The sequence below is a fragment of the Perna viridis genome, chromosome 13 (genome assembly GCF_037379345.1).
Source record: "Perna viridis isolate PV_CMFRI_1.1 ecotype Kerala chromosome 13, ASM3737934v1, whole genome shotgun sequence".
Taxonomy (NCBI): Eukaryota; Metazoa; Mollusca; class Bivalvia; order Mytilida; family Mytilidae; genus Perna; species Perna viridis.
The window spans coordinates 7,801,113-7,817,898 of NC_142457.1; the positions used below are offsets into that span (position 1 = coordinate 7,801,113).

The 16,786-nt window shown below is 31.8% G+C and overlaps 1 protein-coding gene across 3 annotated transcripts; it reads right to left on the minus strand.

Moving 5' to 3' along the window:
• Nucleotides 1-908: 908 nt before the first annotated feature.
• Nucleotides 909-8,878, minus strand: LOC148599428 (uncharacterized). 3 transcript variants are annotated; one of them, XM_088559014.1, is made up of 2 exons: nucleotides 8,812-8,878; nucleotides 909-3,676 (listed from the first exon to the last, which is right to left on the minus strand). In XM_088559014.1, exon 2 carries the CDS (start codon nucleotides 3,670-3,672, stop codon nucleotides 2,158-2,160), a length of 1,515 nt encoding a protein of 504 aa, XP_088415140.1. In that variant the 5' UTR covers nucleotides 3,673-3,676; nucleotides 8,812-8,878; the 3' UTR covers nucleotides 909-2,157. The 3 variants fall into 3 exon arrangements, with proteins under 3 accessions (XP_088415140.1, XP_088415138.1, XP_088415139.1); XM_088559012.1 differs by lacking the exon at nucleotides 8,812-8,878 and adding an exon at nucleotides 8,292-8,442; XM_088559013.1 differs by lacking the exon at nucleotides 8,812-8,878 and adding an exon at nucleotides 4,786-4,881.
• Between the last annotated feature and the right edge of the window lie 7,908 nt (nucleotides 8,879-16,786).

Genomic DNA, 16,786 nt, shown 5'->3' on the forward strand with positions numbered 1-16,786 from the left:
TACTGTAAAACTTTCATTGATATAGGATTGGAAAAAACTATCCAGACGAGACTATCTACCATTTGTGATATTTCTTGTGTTCTTGTTTATCTGAGACATAGGAGTCTATTTCTTGAAAGGTCAGTTTCTTTCTCTGTTATTAATATTTCGTTAATAGTCCAGAAAATAGTATTTTAGCCGGCATGAGTTATTTGCATTAGACGGTTCAATGTTAGAATGGCGAATGCGAGATGTGCGCTGTATGAATGTTTAAAATGCATAAATTTCTAGATAAAGAATATGTTGACATTAAATGAGCATTATTTCATTTTTATTCATATTTTTCCTAACTAGAGTATTAGCGAATATAAATAGGATATTTGAATAAATTGTCGTATGAATGAGGATTCGATTCGAGTGCTCATAAATGAGTGATGTTAATATTCTATCTTTTAAAGTTAGCGCTACGACAAAACACTTTATTTAATTGTGGTCAATGTAATTGTTTCCTTAGGAGTACAAATCAAGTATTCACGGGTAAATGAATAAATACAATTTATTTACAAGTGTCATTTGTTATACAGGTACTTTTCATGATGAATCATGGGATGATATTGATGTAGATTTTTAAGATTCAGGATAGCCTTTGCACCTTGATGTGAGGTAGGCAGTGTATTATGTTAGTTTTAGTTATATTTTGTTAATTTGCTATGGTTTTGGCCTATCGCATAACTTTGCAATCAGCATTATGTTTTTATCACTTTGTTAATATTTTGATTGAGATTCGTATTGCTTGGCAATCGTTATAATTTTCATGCCTGATTTGGTAACACGCAAATTTGCGAGTCATTAACATATTTCAAGAGTTTTGAGGTCATCGTATAATATACTGATGAGACCGTACTGAACTTGAAAAAAAAAACATAGAAGAGCATTCTATTTTTAATTTTTAATTGAGAATAATTATGATACAGATACGTATTGTTACATGCAGTTATATTAATAGCAGAGTGTTTGCTACTTTGTATTTATTACTGTATTTGTTTTATAGGGCCTATTTCCTGTATTTGATCCCGTGTTGTCGTATACAGTAGAATAAAACGAATTTTAACCTTTGATGTCTTGATGACTCTATATTAGCCCATTCTAAGAGCTGCTACAAATATATACAACAAAAGGCAAACATTATTTTCAATGATGACATATCTACATGTAGAAACATGTACATGTATTCGACAATCTTGATGAAGAGCAACTCTGATTGATAAAAAATATAAATTAAATTTATTTTACACTGTACTCAATATGAAATTTCTGTACTATTTGAAACATTTTTTAATCAGTTAATAATTATCATATTTTTGTAAATCTTATGCCAAGATAAAAGTAGAAAGTTCTGTCAAATATTGTTAAGATTTTTTAAAATGAAGTCCAAAAATTAAATCATGTATCTTTTCTTTTTATCAAGTTAATTATCATATGAACAAATATATGTTTATTTATGTCTGACAATTAAGAAAAAGGTGGAAATGTCATATATTATTAAAATTACTTTAGAAAAACAAACCTTACATGTAAAAAAATATTAATTTTTTATGAGAATTTTGCACTGAAGGTATTGTTTATCCGCCATCCATATTATCTCACAATTGAAGAGCTGAAATACCATGATTTCCAGTAATATTTCTGCTATTTACATTTAATGAAAAAAAAACCAAAGTTCCGAATGAAAATGTTACAACTGGTACCTAATATGAAACTCACCACATATAGTATTCAATTGGCAGGGAACCAGAAATATGGCGGGAAATCATGGTATTTCAGGTCTTCGTGAGATTATAGGGAACATTTCAAAACATCCATAGAAACAAGATGGCGGATAGACAATACGCTCAGTGCAAAATTCTCATAAAAAATAAATATGGAAATATTTCGATCTCGGAGGTAAGAACGAGAAATAATTGAAATATGAAAGTTGTAGTACAGAACGACATGAATTAAATGCCAACTTTTTTAAAGGAACTTATGAGTAATTTAAAAGATAATTAAAAAACTGCAAACAGGCTGATGTGAATTCGAGTATACATTTAAAAAATAAAACATGTTTTCTTACCTTGAAGTTGAAATTGAATTAATCTCAATAATTTGTTTATATCAGTGATGGTTCTCCATCAAAAATCAATATACAGTAAATATCCTGACCACATACTGAGAATCAACAACAGTGAGATGATGGGTCACTTTATCATAATGTACACACTGAGGGTGATACAACTCATCATCTCCACTGACCACAACTTCATGTTTATTTCCATCCCTTGAAATTAGTAATAAATTATGTTTGTTATAATCACACACAAAAATATTCTGGTGTTCATCCATTGATATTCCAAAAGGCCATGACATTGTATTGTGATCCATGAATGTGAAGATAAATCTGAGGTCAGAATCTAAGACAGTAACTGTGTTGTTGTTGTTCCTAGGACAGGTATAACATATTCTGTTGCCATCTGTGTCTATATGTGAATTATAACTAACAGTCTGGTCATCATGGAGTTTGTCTATTTTCTTTGTATCTATATTAATTTGTCGGATTCCTACCTTAGGTACACAGAAGAATAAATGTCCATCACTATGTGTAATTCCTCTGACATCACTCTTTATCTGAAGTGTTTTAATGATTTTACTCCTGTCTACATCTATGATGGAGATTGTTTTATGGTCAGGATTAGAAACAGCAACATGGTTCTCATTGATGACTGTTACATCGTATGCTGCTCCTTCTCCTCCATTAAATCTGACTGATGATTTGTGTTGACCATTACTGTGTAGTATGTTTACTACACCATTGGACCAGTCAGTCAACACCAGGAGTCTATTAGGCAGCCTACAACAACCAAAACACAAACCTTGACGTGCTGTAAACTGTTGTTTAAGTGTCAGTTGTCTGGGGAATCTTGTCTTCACCTCTGCCTGACCTATGTTTGGTTTGTTTATGTCTATGGATGTTGTATTTTTTTCTTTTGATACTTTAATGTCACACAGAGTTTTTATTCCAAAAATTGTGTCGTCTGCTGTGATGTTTTCATTCATTTCTATGTCTGTATTATCCATGGTTCCTTTTTCAGATAATTTGTGTAAGATTTCTTCTGATTCTTGGACTTCTCTCTCCATTTGTTTTGTTGCAATGAATGTTTCGAAATTTGATGCATGGTTCTTAATGAGTTCCTCCTGTTCCAATAATTCACCAAGTTTTCTTTTATTTGATTCCAGGATTTTTGTGGTGGCTTTGATTTCATTTATATTTTCATTTACAACTGACTGTAACTCTGATAGTGTTTTGTTTTCTAGTTTCTTAATTTGATCAATAAGATTTTGTGTTTTTTCTTTCACCTCAGTTGATAGTTTTTCCTTCTTTTTTTGTAGTTTTTTCACATTTTCTTCTCTATCAATGATTGCATTCAAGACAGCTTGATGATTTGTTTTTATATTGGTCCATAAATCCTCGAAAATTGCAGATGATTTTACTTTACGGATGACATTTTCTATGTCTAAAGTGTCTTTACACTTTTTGTGGGACTCCAGTCGACATTTTTGACAAATAACAGAGTCATGAGATCTACAATAATATTGATATCTTTGCTTGTGTTCTTCACAGTCGAGTTGAATTTTTTTGTCGATGAATGATGCCATTTTTCTGCAATATAAAGAGAAAACTATGAATTTTAATTTTAGTCCAGGAGACAATTCTCTTAAAATCAATTATATATAGCTTAGTATAATATCTTTTTAGGATTTGGCATTGGTTCTATTTCTTTGTTTTGACGGTGGTGGTCAAAGCAAAAAAATTTCTCCAGGGTCGAATCCAAAAATGGATAAGGCTTGTTACAAAATGTATTTTTATTGACTTTTAAATGAGTTTAGACCTTTCATACAGGTTAAAATCAGTCACATACAGCTGTGCTGCGGAACGTAGCTTGAACTATTATTTTGTGATTTGGCACTGAGGATATTTTTTTCTTTTAACAGTGATGGATTCAGCTTATTACCATTTTTATAATTGACTTTAGAATAAGTTTATATAAACCTTTCAACTTTCAATTACCCTTTTTATGAGCAACTTGGTCGGTGTTTCTAGAAAAGCAGAGGACACTTAACCTACTTTGTATGTATTATTTTAGTGACATGTACTTCATGTTCTTTTTTTATGTCTGTTTTCTATGTATTATCTTTCTCACTGGATTACTTTCTATTGATTTCTGCTAGAACCTTGGTTTCCTTCATTACTATTCATACAGTGAGTTAACCCTCATGGACCGCAGTGGTCTAAATACTATGCCTCTTGACCTGACTTAGCATATATGTTCATCAGTCGTTTGAATTGTAACGACAAATAGCAATATTTGACTCTTTTTTTTGCTATTTGTCACTTATATTCAAACGACTGTGCGTACATGTATATTAAGCTCTTGTTTTCCGTTAAAAAAATCCAAAGTTGCGATTACAAAGGTTAAACCTACTCCAGCAATGCTATTTTCTGACTTGGTGCCATCCTAAGAGTTGAGGTATGGGGGAACGGAATTCCAACTTCTAACGTTGTAGGAGTAAGGTTAAACCTCTCTGGAATCTCAAATTTAAGTACTTGCATGTGTCATCCCTTTCGGGATCGGTAGTGGTAAAAAAAAATATATCTCTTGCACCGAATCACAAAAGGAATTACTGTCATGTCTTAATTTGGCACAACCGTATATATCAAGTTTGAAAATCAACACAGTTATTGAGGGACAATATGTTTGTATGACTTACAGACATGCAGCACCGTCAGGGATTTAAATTAGCGGTGGTCCTGCACCTTTCAGACTGACGCGGAGTTTCTGTTTCAATGATAATGTAAGTCTGCGGGTCTCTCTAATTGGCGACAAGAAGTGACAAAAAGCGACAAGAAACAACAAGTGGAATAGCGCAAAGAAATTATTTTTGTTTTTATTTAAAAAGAGACATACAATTGTTTATTTATGTGTTTGATTTAAAGCAAAAAAAAAAAAAAAAAAAAAAAAAAAAAAAAATAGGAAAATTTTGTTTTTAAAAACCAGGAAAAGAATATTTTTCAGGTATATATTTGAAGATAAAAATGTTGTTTGAAATATTTCCAAAATGATAGTAGTATCAGGAAGATTTTTTTCATTAAAGAAAAATAATAAAAAAGAAAGAGTTAAATCAATAAAGTAACAGGAAAACTGACTTCAAAATATGTTATAAAGATTCAATTTTCCCATTTTTTAGAATAAGGCATATTGCTCAACTTGTAATTATTTTTGCAGTTTTCATATCTCTCTAGATAATAACCCATTTTATCATATATTTTGAACTAATTTCTTTTATGACAATGTATTTTGCTATGTTTTTCTTCCATTAAAGAAAAAAAATCACCTTTTCCTTTAATTATACCATTGAATATTGTTTCCAAATAATTTCCTGTTCGTTATTTCACATAAAACATGTTTCCATACTTTTATCAATTTGAAAATACATCAAATCAAATCTAATATATATAGATATAGTTTCTTTATGAATTGTAGTATCTAATTTATTCAAACTGTTCATTGGTCAAATTGAGAAAAGATTTTTTTTTATTTTAAATTTGTATCAGTTGACTTCCGTTTTTTTCTAAATTTTCCTAAAAATATTTAACTCATTTTTTTCAATAATTATCTCATTTTTGTCCTATGTTACTTTATTTTGCCTTTAAATGAAAAAAAAATGTCGCTTTAATTTCTCGAATTCTTGACCTTTCTTGTCCCCAATTGACACCTATTGTCACTAATTAACTATAAATTTCTATAGGAAACATTTTGTTATAGTTTGCTAAACAATGTGACATTGAGTCACGGTAAGATAGCTACTTGTTGCAGTTTGTGTTAAAGCTTCCTGTTTCAATCATAATACAGAGTATCAGAAGTACCTGTAAAGTCCGAAACAAACTCAATATAACATCAAACGAAACGAAGAACGAAATCGAAAAAATGAAATATAACAGAACCAATCAAACCAGATCCATTAATTTAATATAGAAACTGAAACATGTCCCAATAATCATTATAATTAATAGGATTTTAGGCTATGCCAATGATGGACGGAGCACTTGTGCAATCGTCTACTTCCGTCAGAATATTTTAGCCATTCATAGTTCTGGTCTTACATTCTACATACATGTATATAGGTCGCTGACGCTTCGTTAAAACAATTAATTGTGTTTTGGGTTGGAAGGAAAAACTATTTGAAAATAATATACGTTGTGAAGTGGCTCAGTTAAACGTACATAAGAATAATGAATAAGTTAACAATAGCCACATTTAAAGGTAAAAAGGGAACTACATACGAATATATTCAAGTTACCTATTCATTTTTAAACGCATAATAAACCATTTGATGTTTAACTAGAAATGAAAACCCAGCGAGATTGTAAATAGTCTTCAATCATAGAAAAGAAATAATAAAAGGAATGCCGAGTACTAATTGGGAAAACTGTCTTATGCAGGCCTTGAGGCAGTGGTTCCAGTCAAGAAACATTATAAAGAAAGGGATGCTATGCTTTTATTTGCCGCTCATCGTTTGACCATTTTTGTTACAAAAAGGTACCATAACCCCCAAAACCATCCTGACGTATCATGCACTGTATCATAAATATATTTTTATTACGGTTACCGCCTCATGACAACGGAAGCTACGAGATGGCAAATAAAAATGAAAATTTGCATAGACGATGGCATATGAATTTCGATAATGCACTTCTTGAGAATTGGGCCATTTTTGGTCTAGTATTATTGCTTTTTGCAATATTAATCATTCTATTTTGCTATTTTGGCCATTATTGGTGAAATTATATCACAGGGGCTTGCTCTCACTATCAAATATGCAGCCCGACTCTATATATTAAGAAGTATTTGGTGGTGATACCTGTGTTTATTTATTAGGTTGTTTGCAGGGCAGTAATAAGTAATAAATATATTTGATTTTATTCGGGGTGGGGGGTGGTTGAGTATAAGCGAGTTACCCCAAAATCTGGGATTCCCGTTTTCTTGTTATATACTATTCGGACTGCATATTTGGGAGTAGGACCAAGCCCCTGCGATAGTATTATAATACTTTATCGTTTATGTTAATGTACGTGTCTCTGGACTAGGTGCCCAGAAACTAAGCGCTTTCAAATGACACATAGGTGTCAATGAAACAACTTGTAGCACTTAAGCTATGAACCTTATCAACTGAGAAATGAAGACAGTTGAGTGTAACACGTTTCTAAGGATATGATTTATTTCAATGATTTGTGGCTTAAGGAGGTAGAGCTGGGCTAAGGAACGCCTCTTGAAATCAGTGATATGGTTACATCATATTCGATTTCACCAAAGCATATAACGCTTTCATTTGAAACATAATGAAATCAGTCCAAGTTACTTGATGCTTACATGAGATTGATGTCAAATGCTGAATACAAACGTTATAATGATTTGTAAGAGTTATGTCCTTTACCCTATGTCTACCTCCTTAAATTGGAATTATTTAACAGACAGTTTTGACCTGGTGGTCGATAAACTGAATTTCGACCTGAAAATTTAAAAACTGGGAATGGTCAACTAGTAGTTTTTAGTTCAATTATGGGCTATATCGGAGTGTTCAATGTAAACATATATCGAACCCGAACATTACGCAAACTGGCACGCTACTATGATGCGTTATAATGTATTTTGGTGTGTGTGTTTTTAAATGTCCTTCATAATCAGAATGATGAATTTAAGAAAAATAAAACGATGAGTTTAATATTAACCATTTATAATAATAAGCTTATAATAAGCTTATGTTAAGATACGTTTAAATTCGATTCCCGTACTTTCCTTTTATTCCATATTTTTGGAATACGACGAATATTTGAGGCGCTAAAACGATTGATATAAATTGATTCAGTACATGAGTACTTTGATTCTACAGCATGAATCACCTCTACCATTGGCAGTGTCTGAATTCTACGTGGATTGGTACTTGAATATATATGTATTAATACTTGTTATATATGGATTTGTGTACATTGTATTGAGGCAGACCTCATTCTGTTTTGATATTTAAAAAAAAAAAAAAAAAAAAAAAAAAAAAAAAAAAAAACAAACAAACAAACAAACAAAAGAACAGACTAGTCTTAGTCTTAAAGTTTGACCCTTGACATATTTATCAACCATTATGAAATAATAAAGCATGGACAATAGAAGAAGATGGTACAATGAACTGAAGTAAAAGTTGAATGGAAAAGTAAATCTTACTCTTTACTGGTCAGTATTCCCAATTAGCACGAAGTTAACTTATTTGAACGTCAGAGAGGAAAACGCCCTGTTGGTTTAGTACGAAATGTTATCTTTTTACTTCCTGGTATAACCACATATTACACACGATTAGTTATGGAAGCTCATAGGGTACACCCGATTCCTAGTTGTTTTTTTTCAAAATACGTCAGAATACTTGGTTAAAACTTTTCTTGTCGACATTTCAAAGGTCAGAATGTTGTTTTATAAACAAACATGTCGACTTTTATCATCATATATTTCTCGACTTTTTTCCCTAGTTCAAATGATCGAAGTGTGTGCATTATACATGTATCATGGCGGCTTGTTTTTGTCAACTTTGTAAACCACATGTCCACATGTTTTATTTTAATACACAATTACACATCAGCAATCACGAATGTCGAACGCCTGTCAGATTGTTATTTACATCGGCTAGTTCTACATCCCATCAACAAATAATTTGCTGAAAGATAATTTATTTGAACAAAATACATCTTACCAAGGCAATATAATATTATTTCCACAGAAAACACAATATTAACGCTACACACGTATGCTTTTCTCCCACAGGCGTATTTTAACCTGACATGCGTATGCAGTCGTATTTAAGTAGGACCGGAAATATCAAATCAAATCAAATCTAATATATATAGATATAGTTTCTTTATGAATTGTAGTATCTAATTTATTCAAACTGTTCATTGGTCAAATTGAGAAAAGATTTTTTTTTTATTTTAAATTTGTATCAGTTGACTTCCGTTTTTTTTCTAAATTTTCCTAAAAATATTTATCTCATTTTTTTCAATAATTATCTCATTTTTGTCCTATGTTACTTTATTTTGCCTTTAAATGAAAAAAAAAATGTCGCTTTAATTTCTCGAATTCTTGACCTTTCTTGTCCCCAATTGACACCTATTGTCACTAATTAACTATAAATTTCTATAAGAAACATTTTGTTATAGTTTGCTAAACAATGTGACATTGAGTCACGGTAAGATAGCTACTTGTTGCAGTTTGTGTTAAAGCTTCCTGGTTCAATCATATTACAGAGTATCAGAAGTACCTGTAAAGTCCGAAACAAACTCAATATAACATCAAACGAAACGAAGAACGAAATCGAAAAAATGAAATATAACAGAACCAATCAAACCAGATCCATTAATTTAATATAGAAACTGAAACATGTCCCAATAATCATTATAATTAATAGGATTTTAGGCTATGCCAACGATGGACGGAGCACTTGTGCAATCGTCTACTTCCGTCAGAATATTTTAGCCATTCATAGTTCTGGTCTTACATTCTACATACATGTATATAGGTCGCTGACGCTTCGTTAAAACAATTAATTGTGTTTTGGGTTGGAAGGAAAAACTATTTGAAAATAATACACGTTGTGAAGTGGCTCAGTTAAACGTACATAAGAATAATGAATAAGTTAACAATAGCCACATTTAAAGGTAAAAAGGGAACTACATACGAATATATTCAAGTTACCTATTCATTTTTAAACGCATAATAAACCATTTGATGTTTAACTAGAAATGAAAACCCAGCGAGATTGTAAATAGTCTTCAATCATAGAAAAGAAATAATAAAAGGAATGCCGAGTACTAATTGGGAAAACTGTCTTATGCAGGCCTTGAGGCAGTGGTTCCAGTCAAGAAACATTATAAAGAAAGGGATGCTATGCTTTTATTTGCCGCTCATCGTTTGACCATTTTTGTTACAAAAAGGTACCATAACCCCCAAAACCATCCTGACGTATCATGCACTGTATCATAAATATATTTTTATTACGGTTACCGCCTCATGACAACGGAAGCTACGAGATGGCAAATAAAAATGAAACTTTGCATAGACGATGGCATATGAATTTCGATAATGCACTTCTTGGGAATTGGGCCATTTTTGGTCTAGTATTATTGCTTTTTGCAATATTAATAATTCTATTTTGTTATTTTGGCCATTATTGGTGAAATTATATCACAGGGGCTTGCTCCCACTATCAAATATGCAGCCCGACTCTATATATTAAGAAGTATTTGGTGGTGATACCTGTGTTTATTTATTAGGTTGTTTGCAGGGCCGTAATAAGTAATAAATATATTTGATTTTATTCGGGGTGGGGGGTGGTTGAGTATAAGCGAGTTACCCCAAAATCTGGGATTCCCGTTTTCTTGTTATATACTATTCGGACTGCATATTTGGGAGTAGGACCGAGCCCCTGTGATAGTATTATAATACTTTATCGTTTATGTTAATGTACGTGTCTCTGGACTAGGTGCCCAGAAACTAAGCGCTTTCAAATGACACATAGGTGTCTATGAAACAACTTGTAGCACTTAAGCTATGAACCTTATCAACTGAGAAATGAAGACAGTTGAGTGTAACACGTTTCTAAGGATATGATTTATTTCAATGATTTGTGGCTTAAGGAGGTAGAGCTGGGCTAAGGAACGCCTCTTGAAATCAGTGATATGGTTACATCATATTCGATTTCACCGAAGCATATAACGCTTTAATTTGAAACATAATGAAATCAGTCCAAGTTACTTGATGCTTACATGAGATTGATGTCAAATGCTGAATACAAACGTTATAATGATTTGTAAGAGTTATGTCCTTTACCCTATGTCTACCTCCTTAAATTGGAATTATTTAACAGACAGTTTTGACCTGGTGGTCGATAAACTGAATTTCGACCTGAAAATTTAAAAACTGGGAATGGTCAACTAGTAGTTTGTAGTTCAATTATGGGCTATATCGGAGTGTTCAATGTAAACATATATCGAACCCGAACATTACGCAAACTGGCACGCTACTATGATGCGTTATAATGTATTTTGGTGTGTGTGTTTTTAAATGTCCTTCATAATCAGAATGATGAATTTAAGAAAAATAAAACGATGAGTTTAATATTAACCATTTATAATAATAAGCTTATAATAAGCTTATGTTAAGATACGTTTAAATTCGATTCCCGTACTTTCCTTTTATTCCATATTTTTGGAATACGACGAATATTTGAGGCGCTAAAACGATTGATATAAATTGATTCAGTACATGAGTACTTTGATTCTACAGCATGAATCACCTCTACCATTGGCAGTGTCTGAATTCTACGTGGATTGGTACTTGAATATATATGTATTAATACTTGTTATATATGGATTTGTGTACATTGTATTGAGGCAGACCTCATTCTGTTTTGATATTTCAAAAAAAAAAAAAAAAAAACAAACAAAAAAACAAACAAACAAACAAACAAACAAAAGAACAGACTAGTCTTAGTCTTAAAGTTTGACCCTTGACATATTTATCAACCATTATGAAATAATAAAGCATGGACAATAGAAGAAGATGGTACAATGAACTGAAGTAAAAGTTGAATGGAAAAGTAAATCTTACTCTTTACTGGTCAGTATTCCCAATTAGCACGAAGTTAACTTATTTGAACGTCAGAGAGGAAAACGCCCTGTTGGTTTAGTACGAAATGTTATCTTTTTACTTCCTGGTATAACCACATATTACACACGATTAGTTATGGAAGCTCATAGGGTACACCCGATTCCTAGTTGTTTTTTTTCAAAATACGTCAGAATACTTGGTTAAAACTTTTCTTGTCGACATTTCAAAGGTCAGAATGTTGTTTTATAAACAAACATGTCGACTTTTATCATCATATATTTCTCGACTTTTTTCCCTAGTTCAAATGATCGAAGTGTGTGCATTATACATGTATCATGGCGGCTTGTTTTTGTCAACTTTGTAAACCACATGTCCACATGTTTTATTTTAATACACAATTACACATCAGCAATCACGAATGTCGAACGCCTGTCAGATTGTTATTTACATCGGCTAGTTCTACATCCCATCAACAAATAATTTGCTGAAAGATAATTTATTTGAACAAAATACATCTTACCAAGGCAATATAATATTATTTCCACAGAAAACACAATATTAACGCTACACACGTATGCTTTTCTCCCACAGGCGTATTTTAACCTGACATGCGTATGCAGTCGTATTTAAGTAGGACCGGAAATATCAAATCAAATCAAATCTAATATATATAGATATAGTTTCTTTATGAATTGTAGTATCTAATTTATTCAAACTGTTCATTGGTCAAATTGAGAAAAGATTTTTTTTTTATTTTAAATTTGTATCAGTTGACTTCCGTTTTTTTTCTAAATTTTCCTAAAAATATTTATCTCATTTTTTTCAATAATTATCTCATTTTTGTCCTATGTTACTTTATTTTGCCTTTAAATGAAAAAAAAATGTCGCTTTAATTTCTCGAATTCTTGACCTTTCTTGTCCCCAATTGACACCTATTGTCACTAATTAACTATAAATTTCTATAAGAAACATTTTGTTATAGTTTGCTAAACAATGTGACATTGAGTCACGGTAAGATAGCTACTTGTTGCAGTTTGTGTTAAAGCTTCCTGGTTCAATCATATTACAGAGTATCAGAAGTACCTGTAAAGTCCGAAACAAACTCAATATAACATCAAACGAAACGAAGAACGAAATCGAAAAAATGAAATATAACAGAACCAATCAAACCAGATCCATTAATTTAATATAGAAACTGAAACATGTCCCAATAATCATTATAATTAATAGGATTTTAGGCTATGCCAACGATGGACGGAGCACTTGTGCAATCGTCTACTTCCGTCAGAATATTTTAGCCATTCATAGTTCTGGTCTTACATTCTACATACATGTATATAGGTCGCTGACGCTTCGTTAAAACAATTAATTGTGTTTTGGGTTGGAAGGAAAAACTATTTGAAAATAATACACGTTGTGAAGTGGCTCAGTTAAACGTACATAAGAATAATGAATAAGTTAACAATAGCCACATTTAAAGGTAAAAAGGGAACTACATACGAATATATTCAAGTTACCTATTCATTTTTAAACGCATAATAAACCATTTGATGTTTAACTAGAAATGAAAACCCAGCGAGATTGTAAATAGTCTTCAATCATAGAAAAGAAATAATAAAAGGAATGCCGAGTACTAATTGGGAAAACTGTCTTATGCAGGCCTTGAGGCAGTGGTTCCAGTCAAGAAACATTATAAAGAAAGGGATGCTATGCTTTTATTTGCCGCTCATCGTTTGACCATTTTTGTTACAAAAAGGTACCATAACCCCCAAAACCATCCTGACGTATCATGCACTGTATTATAAATATATTTTTATTACGGTTACCGCCTCATGACAACGGAAGCTACGAGATGGCAAATAAAAATGAAACTTTGCATAGACGATGGCATATGAATTTCGATAATGCACTTCTTGGGAATTGGGCCATTTTTGGTCTAGTATTATTGCTTTTTGCAATATTAATAATTCTATTTTGTTATTTTGGCCATTATTGGTGAAATTATATCACAGGGGCTTGCTCCCACTATCAAATATGCAGCCCGACTCTATATATTAAGAAGTATTTGGTGGTGATACCTGTGTTTATTTATTAGGTTGTTTGCAGGGCCGTAATAAGTAATAAATATATTTGATTTTATTCGGGGTGGGGGGTGGTTGAGTATAAGCGAGTTACCCCAAAATCTGGGATTCCCGTTTTCTTGTTATATACTATTCGGACTGCATATTTGGGAGTAGGACCGAGCCCCTGTGATAGTATTATAATACTTTATCGTTTATGTTAATGTACGTGTCTCTGGACTAGGTGCCCAGAAACTAAGCGCTTTCAAATGACACATAGGTGTCTATGAAACAACTTGTAGCACTTAAGCTATGAACCTTATCAACTGAGAAATGAAGACAGTTGAGTGTAACACGTTTCTAAGGATATGATTTATTTCAATGATTTGTGGCTTAAGGAGGTAGAGCTGGGCTAAGGAACGCCTCTTGAAATCAGTGATATGGTTACATCATATTCGATTTCACCGAAGCATATAACGCTTTAATTTGAAACATAATGAAATCAGTCCAAGTTACTTGATGCTTACATGAGATTGATGTCAAATGCTGAATACAAACGTTATAATGATTTGTAAGAGTTATGTCCTTTACCCTATGTCTACCTCCTTAAATTGGAATTATTTAACAGACAGTTTTGACCTGGTGGTCGATAAACTGAATTTCGACCTGAAAATTTAAAAACTGGGAATGGTCAACTAGTAGTTTGTAGTTCAATTATGGGCTATATCGGAGTGTTCAATGTAAACATATATCGAACCCGAACATTACGCAAACTGGCACGCTACTATGATGCGTTATAATGTATTTTGGTGTGTGTGTTTTTAAATGTCCTTCATAATCAGAATGATGAATTTAAGAAAAATAAAACGATGAGTTTAATATTAACCATTTATAATAATAAGCTTATAATAAGCTTATGTTAAGATACGTTTAAATTCGATTCCCGTACTTTCCTTTTATTCCATATTTTTGGAATACGACGAATATTTGAGGCGCTAAAACGATTGATATAAATTGATTCAGTACATGAGTACTTTGATTCTACAGCATGAATCACCTCTACCATTGGCAGTGTCTGAATTCTACGTGGATTGGTACTTGAATATATATGTATTAATACTTGTTATATATGGATTTGTGTACATTGTATTGAGGCAGACCTCATTCTGTTTTGATATTTCAAAAAAAAAAAAAAAACAAACAAACAAAAAAACAAACAAACAAACAAACAAACAAAAGAACAGACTAGTCTTAGTCTTAAAGTTTGACCCTTGACATATTTATCAACCATTATGAAATAATAAAGCATGGACAATAGAAGAAGATGGTACAATGAACTGAAGTAAAAGTTGAATGGAAAAGTAAATCTTACTCTTTACTGGTCAGTATTCCCAATTAGCACGAAGTTAACTTATTTGAACGTCAGAGAGGAAAACGCCCTGTTGGTTTAGTACGAAATGTTATCTTTTTACTTCCTGGTATAACCACATATTACACACGATTAGTTATGGAAGCTCATAGGGTACACCCGATTCCTAGTTGTTTTTTTTCAAAATACGTCAGAATACTTGGTTAAAACTTTTCTTGTCGACATTTCAAAGGTCAGAATGTTGTTTTATAAACAAACATGTCGACTTTTATCATCATATATTTCTCGACTTTTTTCCCTAGTTCAAATGATCGAAGTGTGTGCATTATACATGTATCATGGCGGCTTGTTTTTGTCAACTTTGTAAACCACATGTCCACATGTTTTATTTTAATACACAATTACACATCAGCAATCACGAATGTCGAACGCCTGTCAGATTGTTATTTACATCGGCTAGTTCTACATCCCATCAACAAATAATTTGCTGAAAGATAATTTATTTGAACAAAATACATCTTACCAAGGCAATATAATATTATTTCCACAGAAAACACAATATTAACGCTACACACGTATGCTTTTCTCCCACAGGCGTATTTTAACCTGACATGCGTATGCAGTCGTATTTAAGTAGGACCGGAAATATCAAATCAAATCAAATCTAATATATATAGATATAGTTTCTTTATGAATTGTAGTATCTAATTTATTCAAACTGTTCATTGGTCAAATTGAGAAAAGATTTTTTTTTTATTTTAAATTTGTATCAGTTGACTTCCGTTTTTTTTCTAAATTTTCCTAAAAATATTTATCTCATTTTTTTCAATAATTATCTCATTTTTGTCCTATGTTACTTTATTTTGCCTTTAAATGAAAAAAAAATGTCGCTTTAATTTCTCGAATTCTTGACCTTTCTTGTCCCCAATTGACACCTATTGTCACTAATTAACTATAAATTTCTATAAGAAACATTTTGTTATAGTTTGCTAAACAATGTGACATTGAGTCACGGTAAGATAGCTACTTGTTGCAGTTTGTGTTAAAGCTTCCTGGTTCAATCATATTACAGAGTATCAGAAGTACCTGTAAAGTCCGAAACAAACTCAATATAACATCAAACGAAACGAAGAACGAAATCGAAAAAATGAAATATAACAGAACCAATCAAACCAGATCCATTAATTTAATATAGAAACTGAAACATGTCCCAATAATCATTATAATTAATAGGATTTTAGGCTATGCCAACGATGGACGGAGCACTTGTGCAATCGTCTACTTCCGTCAGAATATTTTAGCCATTCATAGTTCTGGTCTTACATTCTACATACATGTATATAGGTCGCTGACGCTTCGTTAAAACAATTAATTGTGTTTTGGGTTGGAAGGAAAAACTATTTGAAAATAATACACGTTGTGAAGTGGCTCAGTTAAACGTACATAAGAATAATGAATAAGTTAACAATAGCCACATTTAAAGGTAAAAAGGGAACTACATACGAATATATTCAAGTTACCTATTCATTTTTAAACGCATAATAAACCATTTGATGTTTAACTAGAAATGAAAACCCAGCGAGATTGTAAATAGTCTTCAATCATAGAAAAGAAATAATAAAAGGAATGCCGAG